Source organism: Cygnus atratus, chromosome 5 (assembly GCF_013377495.2).
Source record: "Cygnus atratus isolate AKBS03 ecotype Queensland, Australia chromosome 5, CAtr_DNAZoo_HiC_assembly, whole genome shotgun sequence".
NCBI classification, from domain to species: Eukaryota; Metazoa; Chordata; class Aves; order Anseriformes; family Anatidae; genus Cygnus; species Cygnus atratus.
Window position 1 is genome coordinate 52,854,483 of NC_066366.1, and position 23,729 is coordinate 52,878,211.

The 23,729-nt window shown below is 46.1% G+C and overlaps 1 protein-coding gene across 1 annotated transcript; it reads left to right on the forward strand.

Moving 5' to 3' along the window:
- Positions 1 to 8,237: 8,237 nt before the first annotated feature.
- LOC118258199 (cholesterol 24-hydroxylase) lies at positions 8,238 to 22,908 on the forward strand. Its single transcript, XM_035566841.1, has 15 exons — positions 8,238 to 8,419; positions 11,228 to 11,305; positions 11,592 to 11,673; positions 12,219 to 12,292; positions 12,989 to 13,075; positions 13,828 to 13,966; positions 14,543 to 14,653; positions 15,429 to 15,585; positions 15,931 to 15,993; positions 17,056 to 17,128; positions 17,577 to 17,661; positions 19,556 to 19,666; positions 19,939 to 20,027; positions 20,973 to 21,039; positions 21,437 to 22,908. Exons 1-15 carry the CDS (start codon positions 8,280 to 8,282, stop codon positions 21,596 to 21,598), a joined length of 1,518 nt encoding a protein of 505 aa, XP_035422734.1. The 5' UTR covers positions 8,238 to 8,279; the 3' UTR covers positions 21,599 to 22,908.
- The last annotated feature ends 821 nt before the right edge of the window (positions 22,909 to 23,729 follow it).

A 23,729-nucleotide genomic window follows, 5' to 3' on the forward strand; every position in this document is an offset into this window, starting at 1 on the left:
AAGTTGATGGTGTCCTCTTAAGCCCAGAACATGGGTGCATATGGTAAATAACATTGTTTTAAATGGCTTTTCCTGAACTTTTTCATATATCCATTAAATGCTTTTTGATAGTAAAGAGTACTTTCACTGTACAAAAGCAGATGAACAGAAAATAATACTGCCTCCCTAGTTCTTATTAAGTGTAAAGGGGAAAAGAGACATAGAAAGTGCCTTTTGCATAATGCTTCTTTTCATTGTAAAACCCCCAAATGCTGTGAGGAACCAGCCTGTCAGTAGGCCTTTCCTACTGCAGGGAGGGCGCCAGTGCGTTTGTTTAAAGTGCAGAAATTCATTTCAAGCACATCAAAACGTTCAGGAAACAAGAGAGGGCTTTGTAAATTCTATTGAAAGAATTGGCAGCTATTTGGCTGATGGGACTAGAGAGCTGGAAGCAAACTGAAGGCAAAGATACTTTTCTTTTCCAGAGTTCCTCACTTCTTTTGGTTCCTTAGCCAAATTTCAGCTAGCTCTAGCTGTGAGATTTTAAGGAAACTCATGATCACAGTAATGCTTAAAAACGTGTGGGTTAAAAAAAAAAAGTCCTGAGTAACAGAAGATACTTTAAAATTGAGATGAATCAGGGATGTCTGCCACGAACCAATTAGGCAGGAATTTCACCATCAGTTCCAGGTACGTGGTGTTTCTGACTTAACTCTTTGTTCCCCACGCCTCCTGTAGCCCACACAAACGCCCCAAGCAGAAGCGAAGGCCACCTCCTGCTTGCACGTCTGACTGCCACCACTCCCCGGGTGACGGTCACTTGGTGGCACGGGGTCTGGTGCCGATGAAGGTGCCCAGCATCCAGCAGAGCGCTCGCAGCGGCTCAGCAGGCGCAGGCCTGCGCCCCCCCGGTGCTTACCGCCGGAGTTACCCTGTGCCACAGGCATCACGGCGGAAATATTTATTGGCAGAGGTAGAGAGGAGGCTTGAAATGTATTTTCTCTGCTTTGTCATTTCCCCTAGCCTACACCGAGTGGGAAAAGCACTCAAGTGCGTGCGTGCCAGCTCAGTGCACGTGTATGCGTGCAAGGGCCTGAGCCTGCCAGCTCGGTGCGTTGATCTGATGCAGGGAAGATGATTCCAGTCATCGTGCTCTCTTCCAAGCTTAAAATATATCTATTCTAAGTCCTGGCATTTGTCAGTCTGCTTCCCCAGTATTTAAATAATGAGCCTGTACTATTCAAAGCACAGAAATACATCTGTGTTTAAATACCTGAGATATCACCTGCCAGTTAATAGGGTGCTTACAGGTAGCGTTTTTCTTCATTTCAAAATGCATTTATGTACCAGGATGTCAGGTGAATTGAGCTGTAGATAAACTGATGAACCCTCCTGCTACATTTGAACATGCTGGTATCCCAGCCTGGATGCTGAGGCAAGGTAAGGGTCTTAAAATAGCCCAGAGTAATGCTGGTTACCAGAGTGCAGCTGCTTTTCTCCACGTGTTACATGGCAAACCCAGACTTTTGCCAAATAGTAACATTTTTTACTGCCTTCTCTCCTGATTCACCTCCGTGACTGGGACTGGAGCACCTGCTTTTCTCCTTACCCTGTTGCAAAGCGAAAGCGGCGCGTTGGCACAGCTGCGTCACGTAGGGAGCCCATCGTATCTCTGCGGGAACAGAGCAGACGCAGCCGTGCCACCACTTTTTCTCCACCTCCAAGGCAGAAGAGCTGCGTGCCGAGCTGTTGCCTCTCGCTACCCGGCCTCCAGCCCAAGCACTGCTGCACCGCGTTGCCGTCTGTGGTGCAGACGTTACCTTTAGGCCAAAATCACTCGAGCTTGGCATGAGGCGTGTGCATTACGCTACTAAACCCTGTGGCGTGTCATTAAGTGGTGCTGAAGCCATGACTCAAGCCCAGAAGGTGCGGTAGCGGCACTGCGGGTGACGCTGGCTCCAGCACGGCACGCGGGGAGGGGAGCGGTGCCCGGTGCAGGCCAGCGGCTGCGGCCAGGTGTGGAAGTGAGCCTGGGGAGCCCCCCTCACGTGCTGCCAGGGGTGTTCTTCCTTTACCTCCCCTACCAGCCTCTCCCCACATCTCGCCGGTCGGTTCTTCAATCTGCTAGCAGCTGTACGGTTGTTTAGATCATTTCTGACACAAGCATGCATTTTCTATAAGAAGGGGCGCAAGCATTGCTTGTTAACTAACAGCTACATGCCAAATTTAAGTTCTAAGGATCTACACTTTTCTCTGTTAAATAAGACCCCAAGCCCACGCGTCCATACCTTGCTGCCTTGTACATGACTTTCCCAAGGTTTCTCATGTCTAGACTTTGCTCAGGGGCACAGGTGCAGCTATAGAGCTGCCTCCAGCAACGATTTAATGCAGTCAGAGAAGCAGTTAGGATGGAAACTGCAATCGTTCCTTAACAATAACGTAGCAAATGGAGACACCATTTCTAAAGAAAAGAATCTTCAGTGGTCAGCCAGGTGTAAGCACTGACATCAAGTACCTTGTACCTCGGGGGCATTAGCTGGTGGCAACGCCTGAGTCCTTGGGCTGTCTTCATTCAGCACGGACAGTCTTACCAATTACTCGCTAACTCTGTGCTGGAACATTTTATTGACTGAGAAGGATCAATTTTGCTCTTCCAGTCCTATGGAGCTCAGCATATGGGAGCTGGGTGACAGGCCACTCAGGGTGAAACTGCCCAAAGGGCTGTATGGGCCACGTTGGGTAAGTACCTAAACCTACTCGCAGTTTTGTTCTGCAAAGGTTCTGTTGTCTCCTGTGCCCAGTGTAGCTTAATTTGTGGCAAAAGCTCTGTGGGTAGCTCAGTTCACTTATTGCACACATGCTTTTTCTGAGTTTTCCTATCCTGCCTGCTTTAGTGAGGTGGCTCTGATGACTTTGAGGGGTGCCAAGGTCCAGTGCTGCCCACAGGGACCTTCCTTCCATGCACCCATGCAGGATGGGAAAGCAAAAGGCTTTCTCCTGATAAAGCCAGGACATCGTGGCCCAAAGGTGCTTTGTCACCTGAGCAGGAAACAGCTCCATCTAGCCGGGTTTGGGAAGAATCAGCACTTCAAAAAACTGGGTGGAGCAGGCAGTAATCTGTTGGTGTAGATGACTGTTCACAAAAAAGGTTCTGATGTTGAGAAAGAGAGAAAAATTACCCAGTCTGGCACCTCAGAGAAGACTGGAGCACAACTGGGTGTCAGGCCCTGAAAAGCATGATTTGTTTTGCCTACAGCCACGCTGATAAAGGAGGCTCCAGGAAATATTTCCCCAGTGATCCTGGGCTGGGTTAGGAGTTAGAATGATGGTTTTCTTTGATTTTTGTGCACCTGCTTCTGGACGTAGTGAATGTATCAATGATATTTAGAGTGTTCCTTTTTTTTTTTTTTTTTTTTCATTTTTTCCCCCTTACTTTAACTGTGGGTGGGGCATTGTGGTTTTAGGTAGATGCCAGAGTTGTTGCAGACCTCAAGGTGTTTCATTGCTTGTGCGTAGCAGTTCTCTAAACCAAGACCTGAAACCCCTTTTCCTGTGCCCAGCTTTCCAATATGATACTTACAGATGCCTTAGAGAGAGACAAGGTGCTTCTGGAGGAAGCAGCAGGGACATTTCGGGGGTCCTGTGGTTCCTCCTTGCCATGCACAGTAGGATGGGGAAAGTTCCTGAACTGCAGAGGTGTTGCAGGGGGTGTTCCTACCCCAGCCCAGCCCTGGTCTGCGGCGAGGATGCTCTGGTCTTCCCCAGCAGGGTCTGTGGCTTGGGACCCTGCACGTGGGGAGCTGATTGTCCCAGCTGCAAACAGAAGGCCATTTGTTGGTTATTAACTTGATGTCACTTTTCCATTTCTGGTTCCTTAATAATTAGGTTAAAATAATGGGTCAGTTTCCAAAACCTTCACTACCCTCACTAACTTTGGCTTGCATAGATTTAATTATGATTGACACTGATGCAACTAACAGCAGAGTTTGGCCTTCAGCTTTACATTTTATATCCGTATTAAATACATATATATATGTATACATATATATACATATATATATGCTGAAGAAAGTTATGTAATTATTTTTAACAGAAGCAACATTTCTCATTTAATTTTATTAATAGCTGGATTTAAAATAAGGTCATGCATAATAATTGTGTTGGTAACATAATATAAGTCCATATTTTGTAGTATTACTTATAACATTGCAGTTTGTTTTATATAATAAAAATAACCAAATGATTAAAACAAAGTATGTATTCTATTTTTTCCTGTGAGACAATATATGAATGAACACAAATATCTCCCTGTATATGGTAAATGACTGGTGTCAGAGAAGCAATTGCTGACTGTTTAAGGAGAGAGGAATTAATGTAAATGTCTCTCCTATATATTTGTTCCATATGATCTTACTCTCGGTAAGTTCATCTGCCTCCGTATTTTTCACATTGGCTGTCGTAATAGCAGTAAAAAACAAGGACATCGGGTATTATTATTTAGCTATCAGGAGAACAAGATAGATTTTGGAAGTTTATTTCAATGAATATTTTGAAATCTGGGTATATTCTTCAGACAGTGTCGCAGTGAGCTGGATAACTGCTGGCACCGTGGCATCCTAGTGCCACGTTCAAAGACATGCAGAATATTTTTCTGTCTAAGCTCTTCAGATTCAATGGTAAATTGAGCTGCAATCCTGAAGCAAGAAAGCTTGAGAAGATAAATTTTGTTCACTGAATTTTGCAATTCTTGGAGCAGAGAACTTTAGCTTTTGCGCTATTAAAAACAAATGACTATTTGCCACAATACAGCAACTATGTGAGATGGTGAGAGGCAAGTGAAGGCACACTGTGTGCAGATTCTATTTGCCTTCGGTTAAACAAAATGTTTTGATTTTTCTCTGCCTGTGTACAAAAACCTGCATCCCTACATAATTTCTGCATGACCATGTGCCCTAGGGACCCTGTGCCTTGGGCACAGCTAAATCCTCAAGTCTTAGCGGAAGAGCGCTGGCGCAGTGCTGTGTGCGGGCTTCCCGAAGTGCAGCAGAGCTGGCCAGAAGGACCGAAATCCCAAAACAGCACTCAGCCCTCAGATCCCACCCAGACCATGTTTCTGACCAGGAAAGGAGGGCACACCTAGTAAAACCAGCCCTGAAATGTGCGTTTCCACTGGACAAGGGTGAAGTGCATTGCTTACATGAGCCCCAGACCTGTATGAGTTCCATATGGACCTTAATGCAGGGGGCTGAGGGTTTAAAAAGACTGTAAATTCTCCAGGAGAGGCACTAATTTAATCGCCATCTGCACTGAACCAGTAGCATACAACAGATGGAGGCATTTAACAGTAAAGTTAAAAGCTCTTTATTTAGAGATGTATTTATTGGCAAATTGAGATTGCCCCACGATACCAGCCTCGGTATTGCCAAGCACAAGCGAAGTCTCTGCTCTGCCCTCTCCTTGCTGCCCACACTGGCAGCCTGTACAGCGCTGGACCTCTCAAGAGAGAACAGTAAACGTTTTCCAGCTGGATGGCTATGAAAAGACAAACAAAAGAGAAGAGGAGTTTGCACGAATCCTAGGTACGGTTAATGTTTCAAATTCACCTCGTAACTTCACACCACTTAGCAATTCCCAGCTTTCTGCTCTGCTGTTCTGCTCCCGGGCCTCTCTCGCTCTTTGTGTTTCTGGGAAGGTGCAAGTTGGCAAAATGTCCACGCGATGGCAGTTCAGTCCCCAGCAGGAAAGTGACAGACGGGCAAAGGCAGCGGGCCCAGTCTCGCTCCTGCTCGGTGCAGCATGTGGGGCCCAGGCAGAGGACAAACCCAACAGCGCACTGCCTTTGTATCATGTCCCTCGCTCCAGGGTACGGAAAATATGTTAGAATACAAGCAAAAGTTTTTATTAAAGCTTGTTAACTTGCCTGCTGTAATCAGGGACGAGAACTATATTGCATGGTCTCTCTATCCCATCAAAAAAATATAAAATACCAAATATTTTATCACCTCTTAAATACACCCCGTGAGCTACTTGCAAACAAGGTACAAGCAGGAATTTTCCATCGGAAGTATTTTGAGAGTGCTTTCAAATGAATGACCCCTACAGATAACTACAATCTGTTCCTGAATAACACCGAAAAAAAAAATCATCAGTGAAACTCAGAAAATCAATACTTCATCAGGAAGCTCACTGAGTGGCTTTAAAGATGGGGTTTCATTACCTAGTTTTAGTTTCTTAGCACCTTCTTGGGGTGATGCTGTTCTTGTGATTAGCTATATCTTCCCCAGTGATTGCTATTCACATCATGAGATCATGATGTATATTGCCTGACCAAATGGGAAAGAATGTTAGCTTTTTTTTCCCCCCCCCTGAAAACAAGAGGTTATAACACCGCAACCTTGACAGGAAATAAGATCTACTTTCAGGTAAGATAAATTGAAACAGTAGTTAGATAATAGCGTTGGTCTTTGAGAATATACCAACTAGACTATTTTCAGATTAAAAAACAACAACAACAAAAAACACCTGGAAATGTGTACTCAAAACACAAGGGAAAATCATTCCAGGGTTGTTGCAGTTACTTCAAACCAAAGAAAGAAATACTGACTCAAGAAAAATCAATGTTAAAATTAAATTTAACAGAAATCCAAACAATATTAAAACCAAGTACAACCTACTTGTGTACTGACAGCTGTGACTATGGTTTCTAGCATTTTGTACCATTTGAGCACTGTCAAGACTCGGTGGCTCTCAGAGGTTGTGATGTGGTGTTACCACCTAACTCATTACCTGTGCTATGCAATGCTGGGCCAGAAGAGCGCTGGCATGCCCGTGGAGCAGCTCTCATGCCTGCAGGCTGGAGTAGGGGGTTCAATGGTTGGGGAAAGCCCAGGAGCTCCTGCCTGGCTTCCACGGGTTTATTACGAGTCCTGCCTGAGCTGATCCTTCTGCCTCCCCAGAGACCTGCTGCACTGATGCCACCCACCTCCAGGCCAAGGCACCGAAATGCAGGGAGGTTTTGGCCATGTCTGCCTTGAGAAGTGCTGCTTCCTGGTGACTTCAACAGAAAACCTGTCATCTTCTGACATCTGCCATACCAGACCTCTCCTTGGCCTCACTCACATCACAAAGCCAGTCCAATTTCTTTTATCTGCCTGGTTTTCAAGCTTTTCGTAACCTATGTTTCTGTGGCAAGTTTTGTCGAAGTTGGCCACAAAGCTGCTAGTGAGGGATAGGCAGACACGCATACACACAGGAAAGCAGCATATAGAAGACACAGTCCCAGATGCTACAGGTGCCCCTTAAATTCTCCTTCACTATTGACTCTCCTCTGCCCCTCTATCAGTATCAGGCCATTCAAAATTATTTACATTGCGAAACAAAAACGAAATAAAGATAAAAACTCTCACACCAGCATGTTCTGTTGTTGCTTTGACAGCACTTCTCTGCTATCTCTGATCTGCTAGTCTCACGCACAAGTAGAAATGACGCAGGAAGACCAAGGAAAACCTGCAGATCGTGGCATTTTAGCACAGTCATTCCTTCTGAAAACCTAAGTTAGCTGACCCTTGGGGGTACCTGGCAGATGACTGCTGCATCAGATGAACCAAAGTGAGGTGTGCAATGAATTATACCCTCTCCCTTCTACCGCGGAGAGGTACGGCCATGTGGGAGATGCTACAGGAGAACCTGGGAAAGGCACCACACTGGAAAAAGCAGGGATGAAAATTCCTGCTGAGAAACATGTCAGAGACCCACAGGAGGCAAAATAGAAGAAGACATGATAAAAATCCAGCTAGCTTAGCATCCTGCCTCCGCCAGGCTGAGTAAGATGTATGTGAGGAAGGAGCATGAGAATGGGGACGCCCTTTAGCGACAGGCTGTTGGTGAGGTGGCGTGCCTGCCTGTCAGTGAGGGGCACGGCAGGCAGCTTGTGTCCTGCCCCTGTCCCTGCCAGGACAGCAGTGAGGGGGACCCCCGGGGACAGGCAGCAGGGCTGGGGGGAGCTAGAAGCGGGCACGGCGTGCTGTTCGTTTCTCTTCATCACCCCCAGAGCACCGACGGGTTCCCAGACCCTTGCTGTAACCTCCTTTGGCACTTTGTCCCTATTCCAACACCTGTGCCGAGCTGGGAGGAAGCGTTGGCACTATCACAGTTACACAATCGCACTAATTACACGATTTCTCCACTCACACCCGAGGCCAACCCCCCGAGCCAGGCCGCGGCCCGCAGCCCGCGTCCCCGCGGCTCGCCCCGCCCGCCCTCAGCCGGGCACCCAGGGCTGGGAGGCGCCGCCGCGGGCCATGGCGGCGCTGGGCGGGCTGGCGGCCGGGGTCGTGCTGCTGCTGCTGTTGCTGCTGCTGCTGGCGGCCGGGCTCTACTGCTGCTACGTGAGGCACGTCCACGCCAAGTATGACCACATCCCCGGCGCCCCCCGCGAGAGGTAAGGGCTCAGGAGCCGGGTAGGCGCCCCTGTGTCGTCCCCGTGTTGTCCCTGTGTGTGTCCCTGCGGCCGGCCGGGGGTAGGAGCGAGGCGAGGAGGGAGAGTTCGGGGCCGGGCGGAGCTCGGGGCCGGCCTCACCCTTCTGGGTTCCCCTCAGTGGGTTCACGGCCCCCAGGCGTCCCCTTAACCGCACCTCTGGGTGCAGCTGCCCTGACAGCGTGACACCACGAGACACCCCACCAGCGCTTTCGGACACAAGCAGCCCCACAGGGACTTATCCCCAGGTTTCAGCCCACTTGTGTCATCAGGGTCAGATGTGATGATTAGGGCTGTGGTGGATCCTGTCGTACCTGAACCTGCTTGTCCTTAGGTGCGTTTTGAGGTGTGAAGTCACGCCCTAACCTAATGGCAGTTAAGTAGCCATGTGGCAGCTTTTCTGACCCTTCTCCAGGATTTGAGGCGTGATCGTGGTGATCAGCCTCAGATCCTCCGCAGGAATGTTTCTTGTACTGATTCGCTATATGCAGGCTTGTCTGTCCTGTGAGCCCACGGTACTTGACAGCTTTTCAAAAGTATAAATTGTCAGCGACTGTCCAAAACCCTCCTTTCAGTACTTGTGGCACAAACACTTCCATTCCTAAATATCCGAGGTAAGAAAGATCAAATACCTCCAGCTCTGGTAAGCAATTTATAAAAAAAGGTGGCCCAGGGTGCTGATGTAACCTCCCCAGTACACAGGTGGTTATGAGAAGATGGGGCCAGAGTCTCCTTGGAGGTGCACAGCACAACACAAAGGACAATGTACACCAGTTCCCACATGGGAAATTCTGATTAGGTGTGAGGCAAAACAACCTCACCGTCCTGTGCTCAAACATTGGCACGAGTGGCTGGATGAGTCCCTGAGCAAAGTCAAGCAGCTCTGGCCTCCATCCGGGGACTGGGCCGCTGGCCTCCCGAGGTCCTTGCCAACCCAAATGACTCCACAATCTCGGTTCTAAAATGGGATTCATCCAAACGTAAACACTTCTCAGATGAGGCAGCAGAAAGGTTGGCTGGCACCCAGCTTGCTGCCCACCAGGACCGAACCCTGGTCTCTTGTTGGCAGAGCTGCTCCCAGCCACTCAGTCCACAGCCAGCATCTTTTCATGGTGTTACGGTGTCCCATACGACTTTCCCATCATTCTTGTCTCTTACCTTTAATAAAAGCTTAAGAAAGCCTTGTTTTAGGATGAAGTGCAGGAGGATCTTATCAAAACCTCAGACTTTGTCTCAGCTCTTATGGCTGCGTGATGACAAGATTATGTTAACACCCTTGATTTCCTGGGCTGATTTGTTTTATCCAGACTAACACAGCACATCTCTAAATGAGGCTTGTGCACAACAGGCTGAAAACGTGAGTCATAGTGGCTTTGTGTCGTTTCTGCCATGTGAATGGCTCCCCTTTGAAAACATAAGGTTGTCTCTTCAAAGGTTTGCTTCGTATTAGAGATCTAATAGTAAGAAATGGAAAAAAGAATTTCTTTGTAAATGCATGTTTTCAGATGGTAATGTCACTTAATTATATATCCCAAACCAAGCCCTTGCTTAGTTTTTTCATGGCATGCAGTAAGTGAGAGGAGTTGTGACTTCTCATTAGCGGATGAATGCTCTTGGCCTGTTGTAGCACCTAACTGAATTGGGTAGTGATGGGACAGAGGACAAAACATCCAGTTTGTCACAACTCCCCAGCCACACAAGGGGAGCCGTGAGTGGGACCTTGTTTCATACGCTGCAGATAGAGTGGTTCCCAGAGCTTTGGCTAACAAAGGACTTTGTCTTCCTTGGAGCTTTTTGTCTTTTTGGAGTCCAGTTACAGCAGAGGAGTCAAGCAAAGGAAGGATTATAAGTTTCTGTAGATGTTGGGTAACTTTGTTGAGTGCTTGTTATTTTAAGCACCTACCGGTTCCAACAGAAATAAAATAAGAGCCTGTTTTTCCCCTATAGCTTGTTTATACTGAAGAGGATGATAGCGTGGCTCTCTGTGTCTCAAATGGAAAACAGATCTCTAGCATAGCTTGCTTGATTTGGAGAGGAGCTTGGCCAAATCTTCCTTCAGATGTGCACAAAGCCTGTGGGAATTCCCTGTTCACATCTGAAGGAAGAAATTGATCTCTGACTTTTGAATACAGCTATTGTATGTGAAGAGTTAACCCTTTTTATTCAGTTCTGCGATTTCCATATGAATCAGTGAATCCTTCTAAGTTTTCCTTCAACATTTCATAGTCTCTCAGAAGAAAAAGCCGCCGTGGGTGTGTGGCCAGGCAGCACTTTGTCCTGCCTCTCTGCACCGATGCCCTTGGCTGTGCAGGGGCACCAAGTGACCAAGGTCCGCAGCTTATCTGGGTGGTGGCTGGGCGCTGGCATCACTGTGTGTTATTTTTACCTTTCCTTACCAGGAGGAAAACCACAAGCGACACATATTGCATCCGATGAGCAACAAGGTTAAGGATGTATACTGAATAAATGGCACACGGACATGCAGGGTTATAAACAGAGCCACAGAAATGGAGTTGGGTTTACCTTGCTTGTTTCCCTCGGCAAAGAATCTGGAGTGTGTTTGTTTCATTTAAAAACAGAACATCTACCCAGCGCTAGCGTCATTCCAGAAGGTTATTTGCATCATCAGACCGCAGCAAAACAACAGGGTCTTGGATCTCACCCCACATCCTTCCACAGCCATCCCTCCCGAAATATCGGTCCCGAGCATTGCAATCCATACAAACCCCTGTTTTGGCATCCTCCTGACACTCTTAACTTCATTTTCTGCAGCTTTTTACTTGGACATCTGCCAATCTTTTGGAGAATGCTGGAGAAACAGGAGCTTATACACGATCTTTTCTTGCAGTGGTAAGTTGAGACACACCACTAAGCTAGGCTCGGGTAGCTTTTGTTATACAAATTGGGAAAACAAGGCACAGAGGCATTGAGTTACATATTTAGCATCCTTCAGAAGGTTGGTAGAATTACCAGACAGAAAAGAAAGCATTGATCTTTCTCTTAGCAGCGTTATTCACTCAAGTCTGCAGTAATTCCAAGTCCATGCTCCTTTGGCCCCTTGAAGTTGTTAGGTTTGAGCTGTTAGGTGTTGGTGTTTTGTACCATAATTCTCTTCTTTTTCCTTTTCTTTCTGTAGGTCAGAGAAGTATGGACCTGTTATACGGTTTAATGCTTTTCACAGAGTCTCAGTAATGATTCTGAGTCCTGAAGGAGTGAAGGTACTGCAGAATAAAACAGAATTGACAGTGGGGATCAGCCCATCCCTCCAAAAAAGAGAGGTGGTGTCTGGTGGTTAGGGCGGCATGGTGCAGCAGCCTGTGCCTTCAGGGAGCGTGACTCTGGCTGGGTTACCAGGGCGAGGTGGCCTGCACCCTCGGCTGTCCAGATTTATTTTCTTACTTAATCAGTTGATTTACTTTGTTACTTCCCTTTAAACTGCAGATAGAGCAAGCATCCACCCTTTCTGAAAAGCAGACTATCTGCAAGAGCCTAATATCTCAAAAGAACAAGGCACAACGGGGCTGGATTTCTTCCTCTAAACCTGTGTAATAATCATAGAGTGAGATTCCAGGTCACTGGGCAAAAAGTGCTACAGGCATGCAAAACAAGTTATCAGTGTGGAAACTGGGGAATCAGAGCACACCAAATAATTCATGTAGTCTGTTGCTACAGGAGGAAAAGAGTGAATGTGTGAGTGGCTTTTTATGTTTTGTCTGGGAAACAGAGAGCACTCAGCATTCACTGACCTGAGATTTGATTTTAGGAGTTCTTGATGTCACCGCAGTACCCTAAGGATCGCCTGGTCTATGGTCGTATCTTCAACATGTTCGGTGTAAGGTAGGAAAAGTCCATCTGAAGTCACTGTGATCCGAAAACGAGTGAAAGATTAATAAAGGCACAGGCACGACACTCGTTTTGAGTCAGACCATTTGTCTTAGCATTGAGATTAATGACTAATTCCAGACATATTTAAGCAACAGGTATCTACTAAATGATGCTGAATGTGCGTGTGTCAAGTCGAATGTCTTCCTGATCAGGCAGGAGGTTATGTTGGATTTTTTACCTTGATCTTATGCTTTTTCCCCTGTGGATGTTCAGTTAGCCTCAGAACAGGTTGCTGAAGACCATCATCAAACTTCTCACTTGGATTTTGGAGCACTAAATGCGCTGGAGTTTCCAGCTCCTAAGCAAAATGATAGAAAAGGGCAGTTTTCACTGTTACCTTGATGCTTCTGAAAACAGAATAATTCAGTTATTATGTTAATTATTTGCACAATTGTTTTGGGGAACCTGTGTAATGAGCCAGCATCCCCTGTTGGACTCAGCAGTCCGCACGTAGCAGGCAAAACATAGCTGCAATTCAGTTGTTGTCCACAACGATGAAAAGATGGTGTACTCGCAGCAACAATGTACTCTCTGCACATGGGAAAAATACAAGAAGGTAGATGTGGAAGAGTTTCCTTTGTGACTTGACAGGCTTGGGCTGGCTCCCCTGCTGAAAACTGTTCCTTTCTTTGTTTTCCTAAATGCCAGATTTCTAGGGAATGGCTTGGTAACTGATCGCAACTACGAGCATTGGCACAAGCAGCGGAAGGTGATGGATCCAGCTTTCAGCCGCACGTAAGGCAAACATTTCTGGGATGATCTATCTGTTGTTTCTGCTGTATTTTCATGATTCTCACTGTTGTTAATCCATTTTTTGATGTTTAGAAAAAGGAAATCCAATTAGTGTCAAAATGCTATTTTACGTTGAGTGTAACACATCGTTCCCTTGACAAGTACAATGGGACCGGGTTTCTCCTGTGGGAGTGACACCCATATAAACTCAGTGATGGCAGGAAGGTCCCAAGAATGTGCTGATGGCTGCTTTATCCCATGTGAAAACAGACCTCAGCTATTTGAAGTGGGCAAGCCTAATCATTCACCTGTCTGAGTGACTCCCTGTGGGAGATAGAGCTTGATTAATAAGTTGGGGTTTGGTCTGGTTTGCTTGTGAGTGCCTGTACAAAGTAGACGCATTGCATTTGGGGTCTGAAGATTTGTCCATCTGCTTTGACATGCCCAGGCCAAAGCCCTTTGCCATGGCAGCTGTTATTTACGTGGTAGGATAGAGCTGGGCTGCTACAAGAGGAATTTAGCTCATTTTATGTTTGTTTTTTTAAAGTACTAAGGCAAATTTGTTATAAATTTAAGCTTAAAACAATATAAATTAAAAGAATAATATAATTAAATATAATAATATAATAAATATAATAAAAAATATAAATTAAAATAAATTATTTATAATTTTCTATGGAAAACAATAAGATAATTTTGCCTGAGCAAAGATGTCCTCCCCAGAGCCCGATCACTCATTTTTATTAATTGTTCAGCTACCTGATTGGCCTGATGGAAACTTTTAATGAAAAAGCAGAGGAGCTGATGGAGAAGCTAGAGGAAAAGGCAGATGGAAAGAAAGAGTTTAGCATGCTGACGATGATGAGCCGGGTGACTTTGGATGTCATTGCAAAGGTACCAGCTGTCTGCTTTCTTGCTTCCTTCGCAATTAGCAGGAAGGAATGGAAGTAGCGGGATCAGGAGCTGGAGCCAGGGAAACAGATCTACCCAGAAATGCCCGAAGAATTGAGGCAGTAGATGAGGCACTTCCATTCAGCCTGAGACATAGGAAGGGGCAGTTAGGGAAGGGTTTATGCCATGTAAGTGTGGCCAGCAGCATGCTGCACAGAGGGCCCTTTGCAAAAACCCTTACAGCCTCATGAGTCCCACCCCTCCAGACAAAAGGGGCACCCTGCTATTTGTTCATGGGTGCGTGTTGTGTTATTATACGTCAGCATGAAGTCTGCCTGACACTGGCTCTTCCTTTCGTTATGTGAAACGTGAATTGAGAGTAATATTAATTCCCCCAAATAAGGAGGAAGCCTAATGTAGCTATCACCCTTCCCTCCCAGGCTCCTGCAGGGCAGAACCTAGCCTGAGGCATTTTTCTGGTAAAAGACAGTCAGCGTGAGGCAATCCTGCTGTTTCATCCCAGCCCTGCTGAGCCAGGAGGATTAGGAAGTGGCTCCCTTTTTCTCTCCCTCTCCTCAGGTAGCCTTTGGCATGGAGTTGAACGCGCTGAGTGATGACCGGACACCGTTCCCACATGCTGTGACCATGATTATGAAGGGAATGACTGAGATGCGCATCCCCTTTGTGAAGGTCTGTGTGCTCCTGGCGTCAGTCCTCTCTCATGTCCAGCTGGAGCCTCTGCCTCCGTATGGGGCTGGGGTTGTGTGTGGTCCATATGTGACAGGGAAAACATTATCAGAAGTTCTTTTCCTCCAACATGCACTGAGATAAAATTAATTAGCACTTTAAAACACTTGCAAAATTAACATTATTATTTAATGCTTTGTTGCTGTCTTTCTGCCTTCTCCTCCCCCCTGCCTGTTTCCTCTTGTGTCCTTTTATACTTTCACGCCCATCGCTGCAAAAATTGGAAAGTCCTTGCCGTTTGTCCAAGAAGTACTTCAGCCTTTACTCAAGGTGGAAGAAATTTGAACTTTCTTACCATAAAAAAGTATTTTGGACTAATATTCATGTACTAAGAAATTATGGATGAAGTCCGAAACAGTTAAGTTACACTCCACCGTCTCTCAAGAAAGCTGTAGTTCAGACTTTTAGAGCTCCTGTTTTCCCTTTTGGGTCCAAAGGTTGGATTCTGTGCCACTTACTACAGTTTCTTTCCTTGGGGAGGTGAGGAGTTTTGCTCGTGGTGCTTAACATGTCAGCTCTGACAAGGCAGGTCATCAGCATACACAGTTTGAAATACTTCTCATTTTAGCCCAAACACTTCACTTGGGGGACATTCACTTTGTTCCATGGACAGCACACGTATTGCTGAAATAGAAATGGGGTGCTCACTTGAAAAATAACACTGGTGGTGTTTTTACCAGCAAAAGGAATAAAATGACTAAATTAATTCTGTATTCAGTATATGCCAGGAAAACAGAAAATGATAAAGGAGGCCCGGGAGAGCCTGAGGCTGCTGCGGCGCGTGGGAAAGGAGTGCATTGACCAGAGGAGGGAAGCCATCCAGAGTGGGAAGGAAGACACGTTAGATATTCTTACGCAGATACTGAAAGGAGATGGTAGGAAACGCATTGCTCTTTGAGTTAATTTGTCTGTGGTGTGCTTTTCCTGAGATTTGGGAAGACTTATTTTGGGAATCTGAACTTTGGGACTCAGTCCTCCTTTAATGACTTCGGAAACGTGTTTTTTCACACTGAAGAGTCGTACTGGGACTTGTTTTGAAAATTCCTTGTTTCTTGATGTTGGATCAAGTACCGGTCCCAGGTCCCCACCGAGTAGTCCTCCCAGCATTCCCTCCCAGTTCCACCTCAGAAAAAATGCTCGAAGCAGAGCAGAGTGCCCTGACTCTTCCAGCTGGGGTACAGGGCCATTTTCTAATCTCATTCATTTTTCTGTCTTGGCAGCTCTGGAGGAAACTAGAGATGACGAAAACATTCTGGATAACTTTGTCACTTTCTTTGTTGCGGGTTAGTAGCTACTTTAATACTTGTATATGTAATGTGGGAAGCTGTACTCAGCCTTGGGCTGCCTATGGGAGCTTTGCTCACTCCTTCTGATGCTGCTGTGACCAGGAGTCACTTTGCTGGAAGACAGCATCATTATACTGATGTAAGACCAGCTGAGCAAAGTGTGACTCTTCATTCATGAAAACTCTTCATTTTCTCATAGGCAAATTAAGTTTTATCCTTGTTCTGTTATACCAGCATAGCAAATAAAGCCAGGGTGGTGGTGCAGCGAGCAGCCCTGCCTGCTGGGTACAAGCAGGGGTCTTCACCTCACCTCACCTCACCCACACAAGTGAACGCCATTCTTGCCCTAAGGGCATTAATCATTGCCAGGTAGGAGAGGGCACTGCCAAGGCCATCAGGAGAAGCAGTGGACAAGGTGATACATGGGGTAAAGGGCACAGAAAGTTTGATCTGGCAGGTCAGTAGGATTTAGGTGACCTCCTGGGGTTGGGTCAAATACCGTTCTTTCGCAAAAAAGACATTTTTTAACAAATACATCTTTAAAGAAGTCTGTTTTCTGTAGTGCTTTAAAACAGAACATATGCATATCCATAAAAAAAATCCACATAAAAAAATCCACATAAAGCAAACATTTCAAAGAATAACTATTAGAAGCTCAGTTTTTCCTCAAAACCAGTATATCATTGCTTTTCCACAGGACTATGTGTCCAATAATATGACAAGGTAAATACTGAATCTCCCTGGCCTCTGCTGAGTGTTAGTGCTGACCCTCGCTGACAGGGAATTCATAACCAGTCACTGCCGTATGTAACAACTGCAGCCATGAATTGAACAAGACAGCCTGTATCTTTACCAGCTATGTCTTGTTCTTGAAAGTTCTTGAAGGGCACTTATACAGAAATTACCTCCCTGTTAGTGTTTCAGTTAATTTCTAGCATACCTGAAATTTACTGTTTGGGGCATGACTTTTAAAGCCTCCTATTGATGATAACACAAGTAGACCTTAATAGTATCATCCTATTTCATACTAAACTTTAAACTGATTTTTTGTGTTGTTAGGTCATGAAACCACTGCCAATCAGTTGTCGTTTACAGTAATGGCACTGGCTCAGCATCCTGAAATAAGGGAAAGGTACGGGCGCTCTCATTTGCAAAGCCAGCTCACTGTTAATTTCAAGGGGAAGTTAATTATAAGGATTATCAAAAAACTAGGATCAATTCTTAATAAATTCTAGCCTTCCTTCCAAAAGAAACAACTTGGTAGTCTAATATACCTAACATTTAAAAGGAAGCGAAAGCTTGGGGTTGAATTATTTCAATTCCATCTATGTGATTTTTTTTCAAAGCCTTTATATGAAGCTGGTCCCGAATGCTGCCTGGTTCGATTGTGCTGTGTGCGCATTACTGCTCCCTGATAACGAGGCACAAGTTCAGGCAGGCTGGCTGGGAATCAGTAGGCATTTTGCCTGAGGATGGAAGTCAAAATCCAACTCAATGTCTGGAAAGTAAAAAATGTACTTTGTCAGCTTGCCTAGCAAAAAATGGGTGTCTGCAACTAACATTTTTTAATTTAACTGTAGAGTTCAGGCCGAAGTGGATGAAGTTCTTGGTGCCAAGAGAGACATCAACTATGAGGATCTTAGCAAACTGAAGTACTTATCACAGGTACTGTGGGGGTGAGGTAAGATACCAGTCAGAGCTGTTTGGTAGTGCTCCTGCCATGTCATGCGACTGCCAAGAGGAGCCCCACGCTTTTAAGATTTTAGGAGCAACACCAAGATGCTGACGGTATTTGTCCTCAGAGAGTAAGCAAGCAGGTGGAGAGCCATCTGCAGCAGCCCAGCCTTGTTGGGAAGGATGCTCCTAGGATTTCATTTCAAAATCCCACACGATTCCTTCACTGCTTGCTTTCATTATTACCAGCCAGGAAGCTAGAGCGGAGTTGCTTAATCCCTACCTGTTTAAGCTGAAATTGTAGTCATATTTTAAGAAGGGTTTGCAACCTTGAGCCCAACCTTTGCATGAGTCCCACGCAGTTCCCAAACTCTCAGCTCTATTTTTGTTTGATTATTATTAAAGCATTTCCAACTATGATCTCACCATAGCGCAAAAAACGAAGCAGGATTTGAAGACAACCAAAAATAATGGCTAGTTTTTGCAATTTCATTTTTTAATATTATTCAGTCTTTAAACCCCCTTCAGTCACTCAAAAAAACAACAACAACAACAACAACAAAAGAGAGACTTTGGTCCTAAAAGAGGTCTTATCTGTAGAAAGTTAGTAATGAGCTGTAAAGCCAGGGCTTGGCTACTTGCCAGCATTCGCATTGCATATCTTTTTTAACAAGATGGGGGAACATCAGTAACCCTCCAGAGGGGCTGAATCACAGTCCTGGCAACTACCCTCCCTACGTAAATTTTCCTGTTATTTTAGTAGTCTTCCACCATCACTCTTTTCTTAAACTGCCCTGTTGAGCTGGGTGCCGGTGTTTTACCATTTGCCATGTCCCATCCCCCAGGTCACGGTGCTTTGATGGGGGATAAATTACAAAAGTCCATTCCTTGTGAGGAAAAGACATCCTTGTGTGCTTACAGAAACCAGCAGGTTTCTCCAGACTTCTCCAAACATCATCACAATTACACCACTCCAATTAGGACTAGGTATCTGAGCCTTTCAGTGTTAAGACAGATCACATGAGAGCTTCTCAAAGCAGACAGTTTATTTAACAGAACAAGCTTGGATCTGTACAAGCAAAATCACAGTTGCCCTTGGTCAGAGAGCCAGTCTGTCCCTGGAGGATCAGAGACCATGGGACTCCTCTCTTGTCATTCAAGCAATTCTGAATCCTTTTGTCAGCTCTTCTTTTTCGTTAATTCACTCGTGCATACACACCGTTAATTGCATTTGCAATGCAATGCTAATGTGCACTGTTAATTAGGCTTCACTTTCATGAAATAAGCCATTCTTACAGCTCAGTGCCACCAAAAGAAATGGTCTCGTTCCATTTTTTTTCTCACTGTTCCTTATTCATTTTTCTTTGCCAGGTTGGTTTTTTTTTTGTCATTTTGGTGCTGTGACCTGGCGCAGTTCCCCGTGCACCATCAGCAGCACAAAGGCAGGAGCACAGTGCTGAGGGTGGGAAGGAGGTGGCAGCAGCCACCCGTGCTGGTGGCAGCAAGCTCTGAGCACGGCTCGTCGGGCGCATGAACTTCACTCTCAGATACTCCCTCTGAATTCCTTCCCAGTAGTTTTTCACTTGGTTGTTAGCCCAATTCTAGGTGTTAGATCTGTTCAATGCATGGTATCTCTCATGCTTTTCACTTCTTTTTTCTTCTATACTTTTTATGCCAGTCATAAGAAAGAACAGGTCTGAAGCAAAGGAGCTGACTTTGTCATTTATTTATCCCACAGGAGTCCAAGGGAGATAACCAGCATCTGTTCCACAAGTCAAAAGCTCCCACTTAGCCAGAGTGAAAGGCCGTGGGGAAGTAATTAATTTTATTTCTGCTTCCTACACTGTAGTAACTAACTGACCTTTTGTGCTTTTTGCTGATGCAGGTTCTGAAGGAATCGCTGCGGCTATACCCGCCTGTCCCAGGGACGGTACGCTGGACGGAGAAGGAAAATGTCATCGAAGGTGTCAGGATTCCTGCAAACACAACAGTAATTGTGAGTCCTGCAGCAACATACCCCCATCAGCAGCTTTAACCTGCTGCAGTGGATCCACATGCAACATGTGTGTGTATCAGAGGCCAAAATGTTCCCTGACTATTCCTTCTGGCCTCACTGAAATTGTGCCCAAAACAGAGGTATGAATCGGGAACCCGGCTCGGTTTTGCCTGAGGAGTGCACGCTCTGGGGATGTTTTTGCATCTGTGACGGCAAAGAGGCATTCTCAGTAAGCTTCTGCTGACTAACGCAAATAAACTCTTTCTTGGCAGTTCAGCACCTATATCATGGGGCGGATGGAAAGGTACTTTGAGGATCCACTCACTTTCAATCCAGAACGATTTAGCAAAGATGCACCAAAGTGAGTTATTTTACTTCCAGCTTACTACACATGTGACAAGGAACCATTACAGGAAGAGATTTCAAGGGGAAGAAAGCAGAATAAAACTGTTTTCCCCTTCCAAGTATGAGTAACACTCGTGTAAGTTGTGGAGCCAGGAGTTGGACTTGATGATTCATGTGGGTCCCTTCCAACTCAAATATTCTATGATTCTGTGATTCTCTGAACACTGAAGCCATATCCAAATTCAAATGGAAAACAACAGCGTGCAGCTTTGTTCAGAAGTTCTTTAGACCACACAATACCTTACAAACAACACCAATGCTAATGCTATTTAATATTTACATTGAGGTCAAACCCTTGGCCAAAACCAGACCGAGTATTTGTCCTAAGGCAATACCAGCATTTAACGTGTGACAGCCTTTACCCCAGGAAGCTTGAACTGTCTCCACATTAGAGACAGGACGAAGGGCCCAGGGGCAGAAGATGTTGTTCTGCTGCGGGGGTGATAGTGCAAAACAGTTGGTGCTGAGGCCCCTACATCAAACTACTTTGTTGTTCAGGGGCTTTACTTCAGACGGGAGTTAGTCCGGTTTCCTGAACCAAATGTCCTCTTGCTGAGGTGGTTCAGACCTGCCCACAGGACCGATAGTCGTATGGATCGTTATGTCCCATGATGGGCTGGAGCATTTAGAGTCTGCTTGAAATTCAGCTTACAAATAAGGTTTGCATGCATAAAAATATCTCTGTGAGCTGAGTCAACACAAAGTGGAGATGCTTAGGGAATTGTTTTTCAGAGGTGTACTGCTGCTCTGAACGAAAAAAATGTTAATTTGGAGATTGCCTTGACAAGTTAGCTAGGTGGGGTGACATTTCGACTATTTACTTGCTGTGGTGGTGAAGTATTTGCTTCTTTCTTTATGACAAGGCCATCAGAATGACAGTTTTGAGTATTTTTCTCTGTAGGCCATATTACTCCTATTTTCCATTCTCGCTGGGACCCCGCTCCTGTATCGGGCAGGTGTTTGCACAGGTAAGCAGGCCTGCAGTGTGGTTTTGTTAGCAGTCCCTGTACCAATTCATAGTGTGCAGAGATGGGGCCTGTACTGACCCTGCGCAAGGCAGGGGCAGGGCATGTTTCTACCTTGCAATCAGAAACGTGCTCTGAGTTCATCTTAGCATTGGTGCTCAAAATTGGCAGGTTAAAGTGGCTGGGCTGACACTCCGATTGCCAAAACCAGGCTAAAAACATAAACACAAAGCAGATCTTTGTGCCTGTCAATTGTCATCAAATCCAGGAAGCCCCGGGATTTTAAGTTTTAAATCTCTGTGCTGACAAAGCAGTATGACATAGCACACTGAATTTAAGCAGCTGTAGTCAAAGCTGTATTTGCTGTCACTGATAATGAGTTTGCTTTTCTTCCTAACAGATGGAGGCGAAAGTGGTGATGGCAAAGTTGCTGCAGAGGTTTGAAGTCCAGCTGGTACCAGGGCAGAGTTTTAAACTCTTGGATTCTGGAACCCTTCGACCACTAGATGGAGTAATGTGTAAATTAAAGCCCAGGAGCCTTCCAAAAGGCTTCCAGGCGTGACCGTCAGGAAGGGGAGCATGAAATGGAAGTGGTTGAGTTTCTTCAGATTTCGTAGATTTTCACGGTAATCGAAGGTTAGATTTTACAGGCCCCTTTAGAGGATTACCAGATTGGAAATTTTCCTAATTTTCTCATCACGTATGAAAGAAAACCGTAGGAGATTCACTCTGGATATATGTGAACATCTTCAATCTGAAAGCGTACCTGGAATTGCAAAGCCTGCTATGTTCCTGGGGGACTATTTGGTTCTGTCCAGAATTTTAAACGGACATCTTTTCACTGGAGTATCCCTGAGAGCTCCGCACAAAGCTGGAGTCAAATCCCAGTGGATAGTTTCCACTAATTTTGCTTACAACACGACATGGTCTAAGTAAGCCCTTGTTAGGGGAATGTTATGTTTACACAATGAAATCAAAAACATAGTAGAGCACAAGATTTGGGCTGAATTTAGGAAGAGAACTTTGGAGCTAAAAAAACCAGTTTTTCCATCCCTGCTCTAAATGAGAAAAATGATTGAGAAGTGATCTGAAACAAAACTCAGAGATTGTGACCACTAATTGTCCCTGTTGCTTCTGCCTCATTTTTCTTCAGTCTCTTCTACTTCCAACGTTGGTCAGAGCGTAGGTTCACCACCCAGGCAGCACTGCTCTTTTGGGGAGGTCTCATTGGGTTCATTTTAACCTGGATTGTTTTCCCCATCTGGCTCTCTGTGAAGCTACACGAATGCTTGGACCAGCCTAGAATGTACAGCAGAGTTGGAAGCGAGGGCCTAGAATCAAACGCTGCTTAAACTTGACCTTTCCTCGAAGAAATTCTTGTGCAACTTGAGCCAGAGGCAGGAGAACGTCCTGCAGCCTTTCCTGCAGCAGCTCCAAAATTGTTCGCCCTGTGCTGCCTTTCAGCTTGGCTCAGCTAGGGGAAAAATGATAATGTGAAAATCCCACCTTCCAGAAATACATGGATACCTAATAGGAGTTTGGGCATAAGATCTACCACGAAATGAAGGGAATTCAGGACATTTGGTACTGGCAGTGTTACAGAGAATGCGGTATGTGCACTGACAAGTTACCGTGGTGGTTTCCACACCGGGAGGATAACTCTGCTCGTGCACCATCCGATGCAGAGCAGCAGTGGGATAACAGGCCAGTAAGGTTGATGCTGCTTTTGAGAAGCGATGTTATACAGTGTACTAATACTACTGATACCCAGAGGTGACACCGCTTGCACTGCTAGGCCAGCTCTGTGATCCCTTTTGCTGGAGATTCGCTCCTGTACTCCTGCACATGAATAAAACCCGATTTGGAAACCCGAGGACTCTCCAGCCAGAAGTGTGCTGCCGGGAGCGGACGCGGTAGGGAGCCGGCTGCCCCGTGTCGGGCTGGACGTGCGGGTGGCACGGTGCGTTCTGAGAGGGTGTCAAAGGGAGGGACGTGTCTCAGCAGTGCCGGGAGTCGGGGTGGCTGTGAAGGGGAGCGGCATATGTTCCTACACCCAGGAGCTCTTGCCAGAGCGTTGCCTGTCAATGCTGATCGCCTTCCAGCAGATGGCAAGCTCTCATTGTCGATGTGCCGAACGGGAGCAGCGCTGCTCCACCTTGACAGCTCCTTTTCTTGGGAGATAACGTGTCCTGGGCTCCCGCAGGGCACTGTAGGCAGTAGGTGATGTCTGGGCCACGGGGATGTTGTGCAGAGGTGCTGCAATGCTCTGTGCTTCATCCAGCACCCCCAGCCAGGAGGTGATCCCTTGTCCTCCAAAAAAAGGGTGAGGGCATTTTCAGGAAGGCTGCTCTCGGGGGCCTGGTATGCGAGCCAGGTGCTTGCCCAGGTTCTGCCAAAATACAGAGGTACAACTGGAAAGAAGAACAGCAACTGAGCCTGAATGCTGCAGGCAGGAGCCTGCCCTCCAGCAGCTCTCCAGCAGGCTCCCCCAGATGCACACCTGGAGGCAGATGGGGGCTCCGTGGAGCCACGCAGGAGCTCAGCCAGCAGTCAAGGTAAAAAGCTGCCCCCGGAGTGAGGGTACCAACAGCAATGCTAATTCCCAAGAGTTTCTTACAGGTGCCTGAACCTTCCTCCTCTTCTGGTGGATGGCTGCTGCAGGTTTCTTTGATCCCCTCCCAAACCTGTAAGCT

What these genes read in the sequence shown, in the direction of transcription:
- LOC118258199 (XM_035566841.1), top strand. Translation starts at nt 8,280, where the DNA reads ATGGCGGCGCTGGGCGGGCTGGCGGCCGGGGTCGTGCTGCTGCTGCTG. An exon ending in TGAGTCCTGAAGGAGTGAAG is followed by an intron (nt 11,674 to 12,218) that starts GTACTGCAGAAT and finishes ATTTGATTTTAG; the next exon opens with GAGTTCTTGATGTCACCGCA. An exon ending in TGTCACTTTCTTTGTTGCGG is followed by an intron (nt 15,994 to 17,055) that starts GTTAGTAGCTAC and finishes TTGTGTTGTTAG; the next exon opens with GTCATGAAACCACTGCCAAT.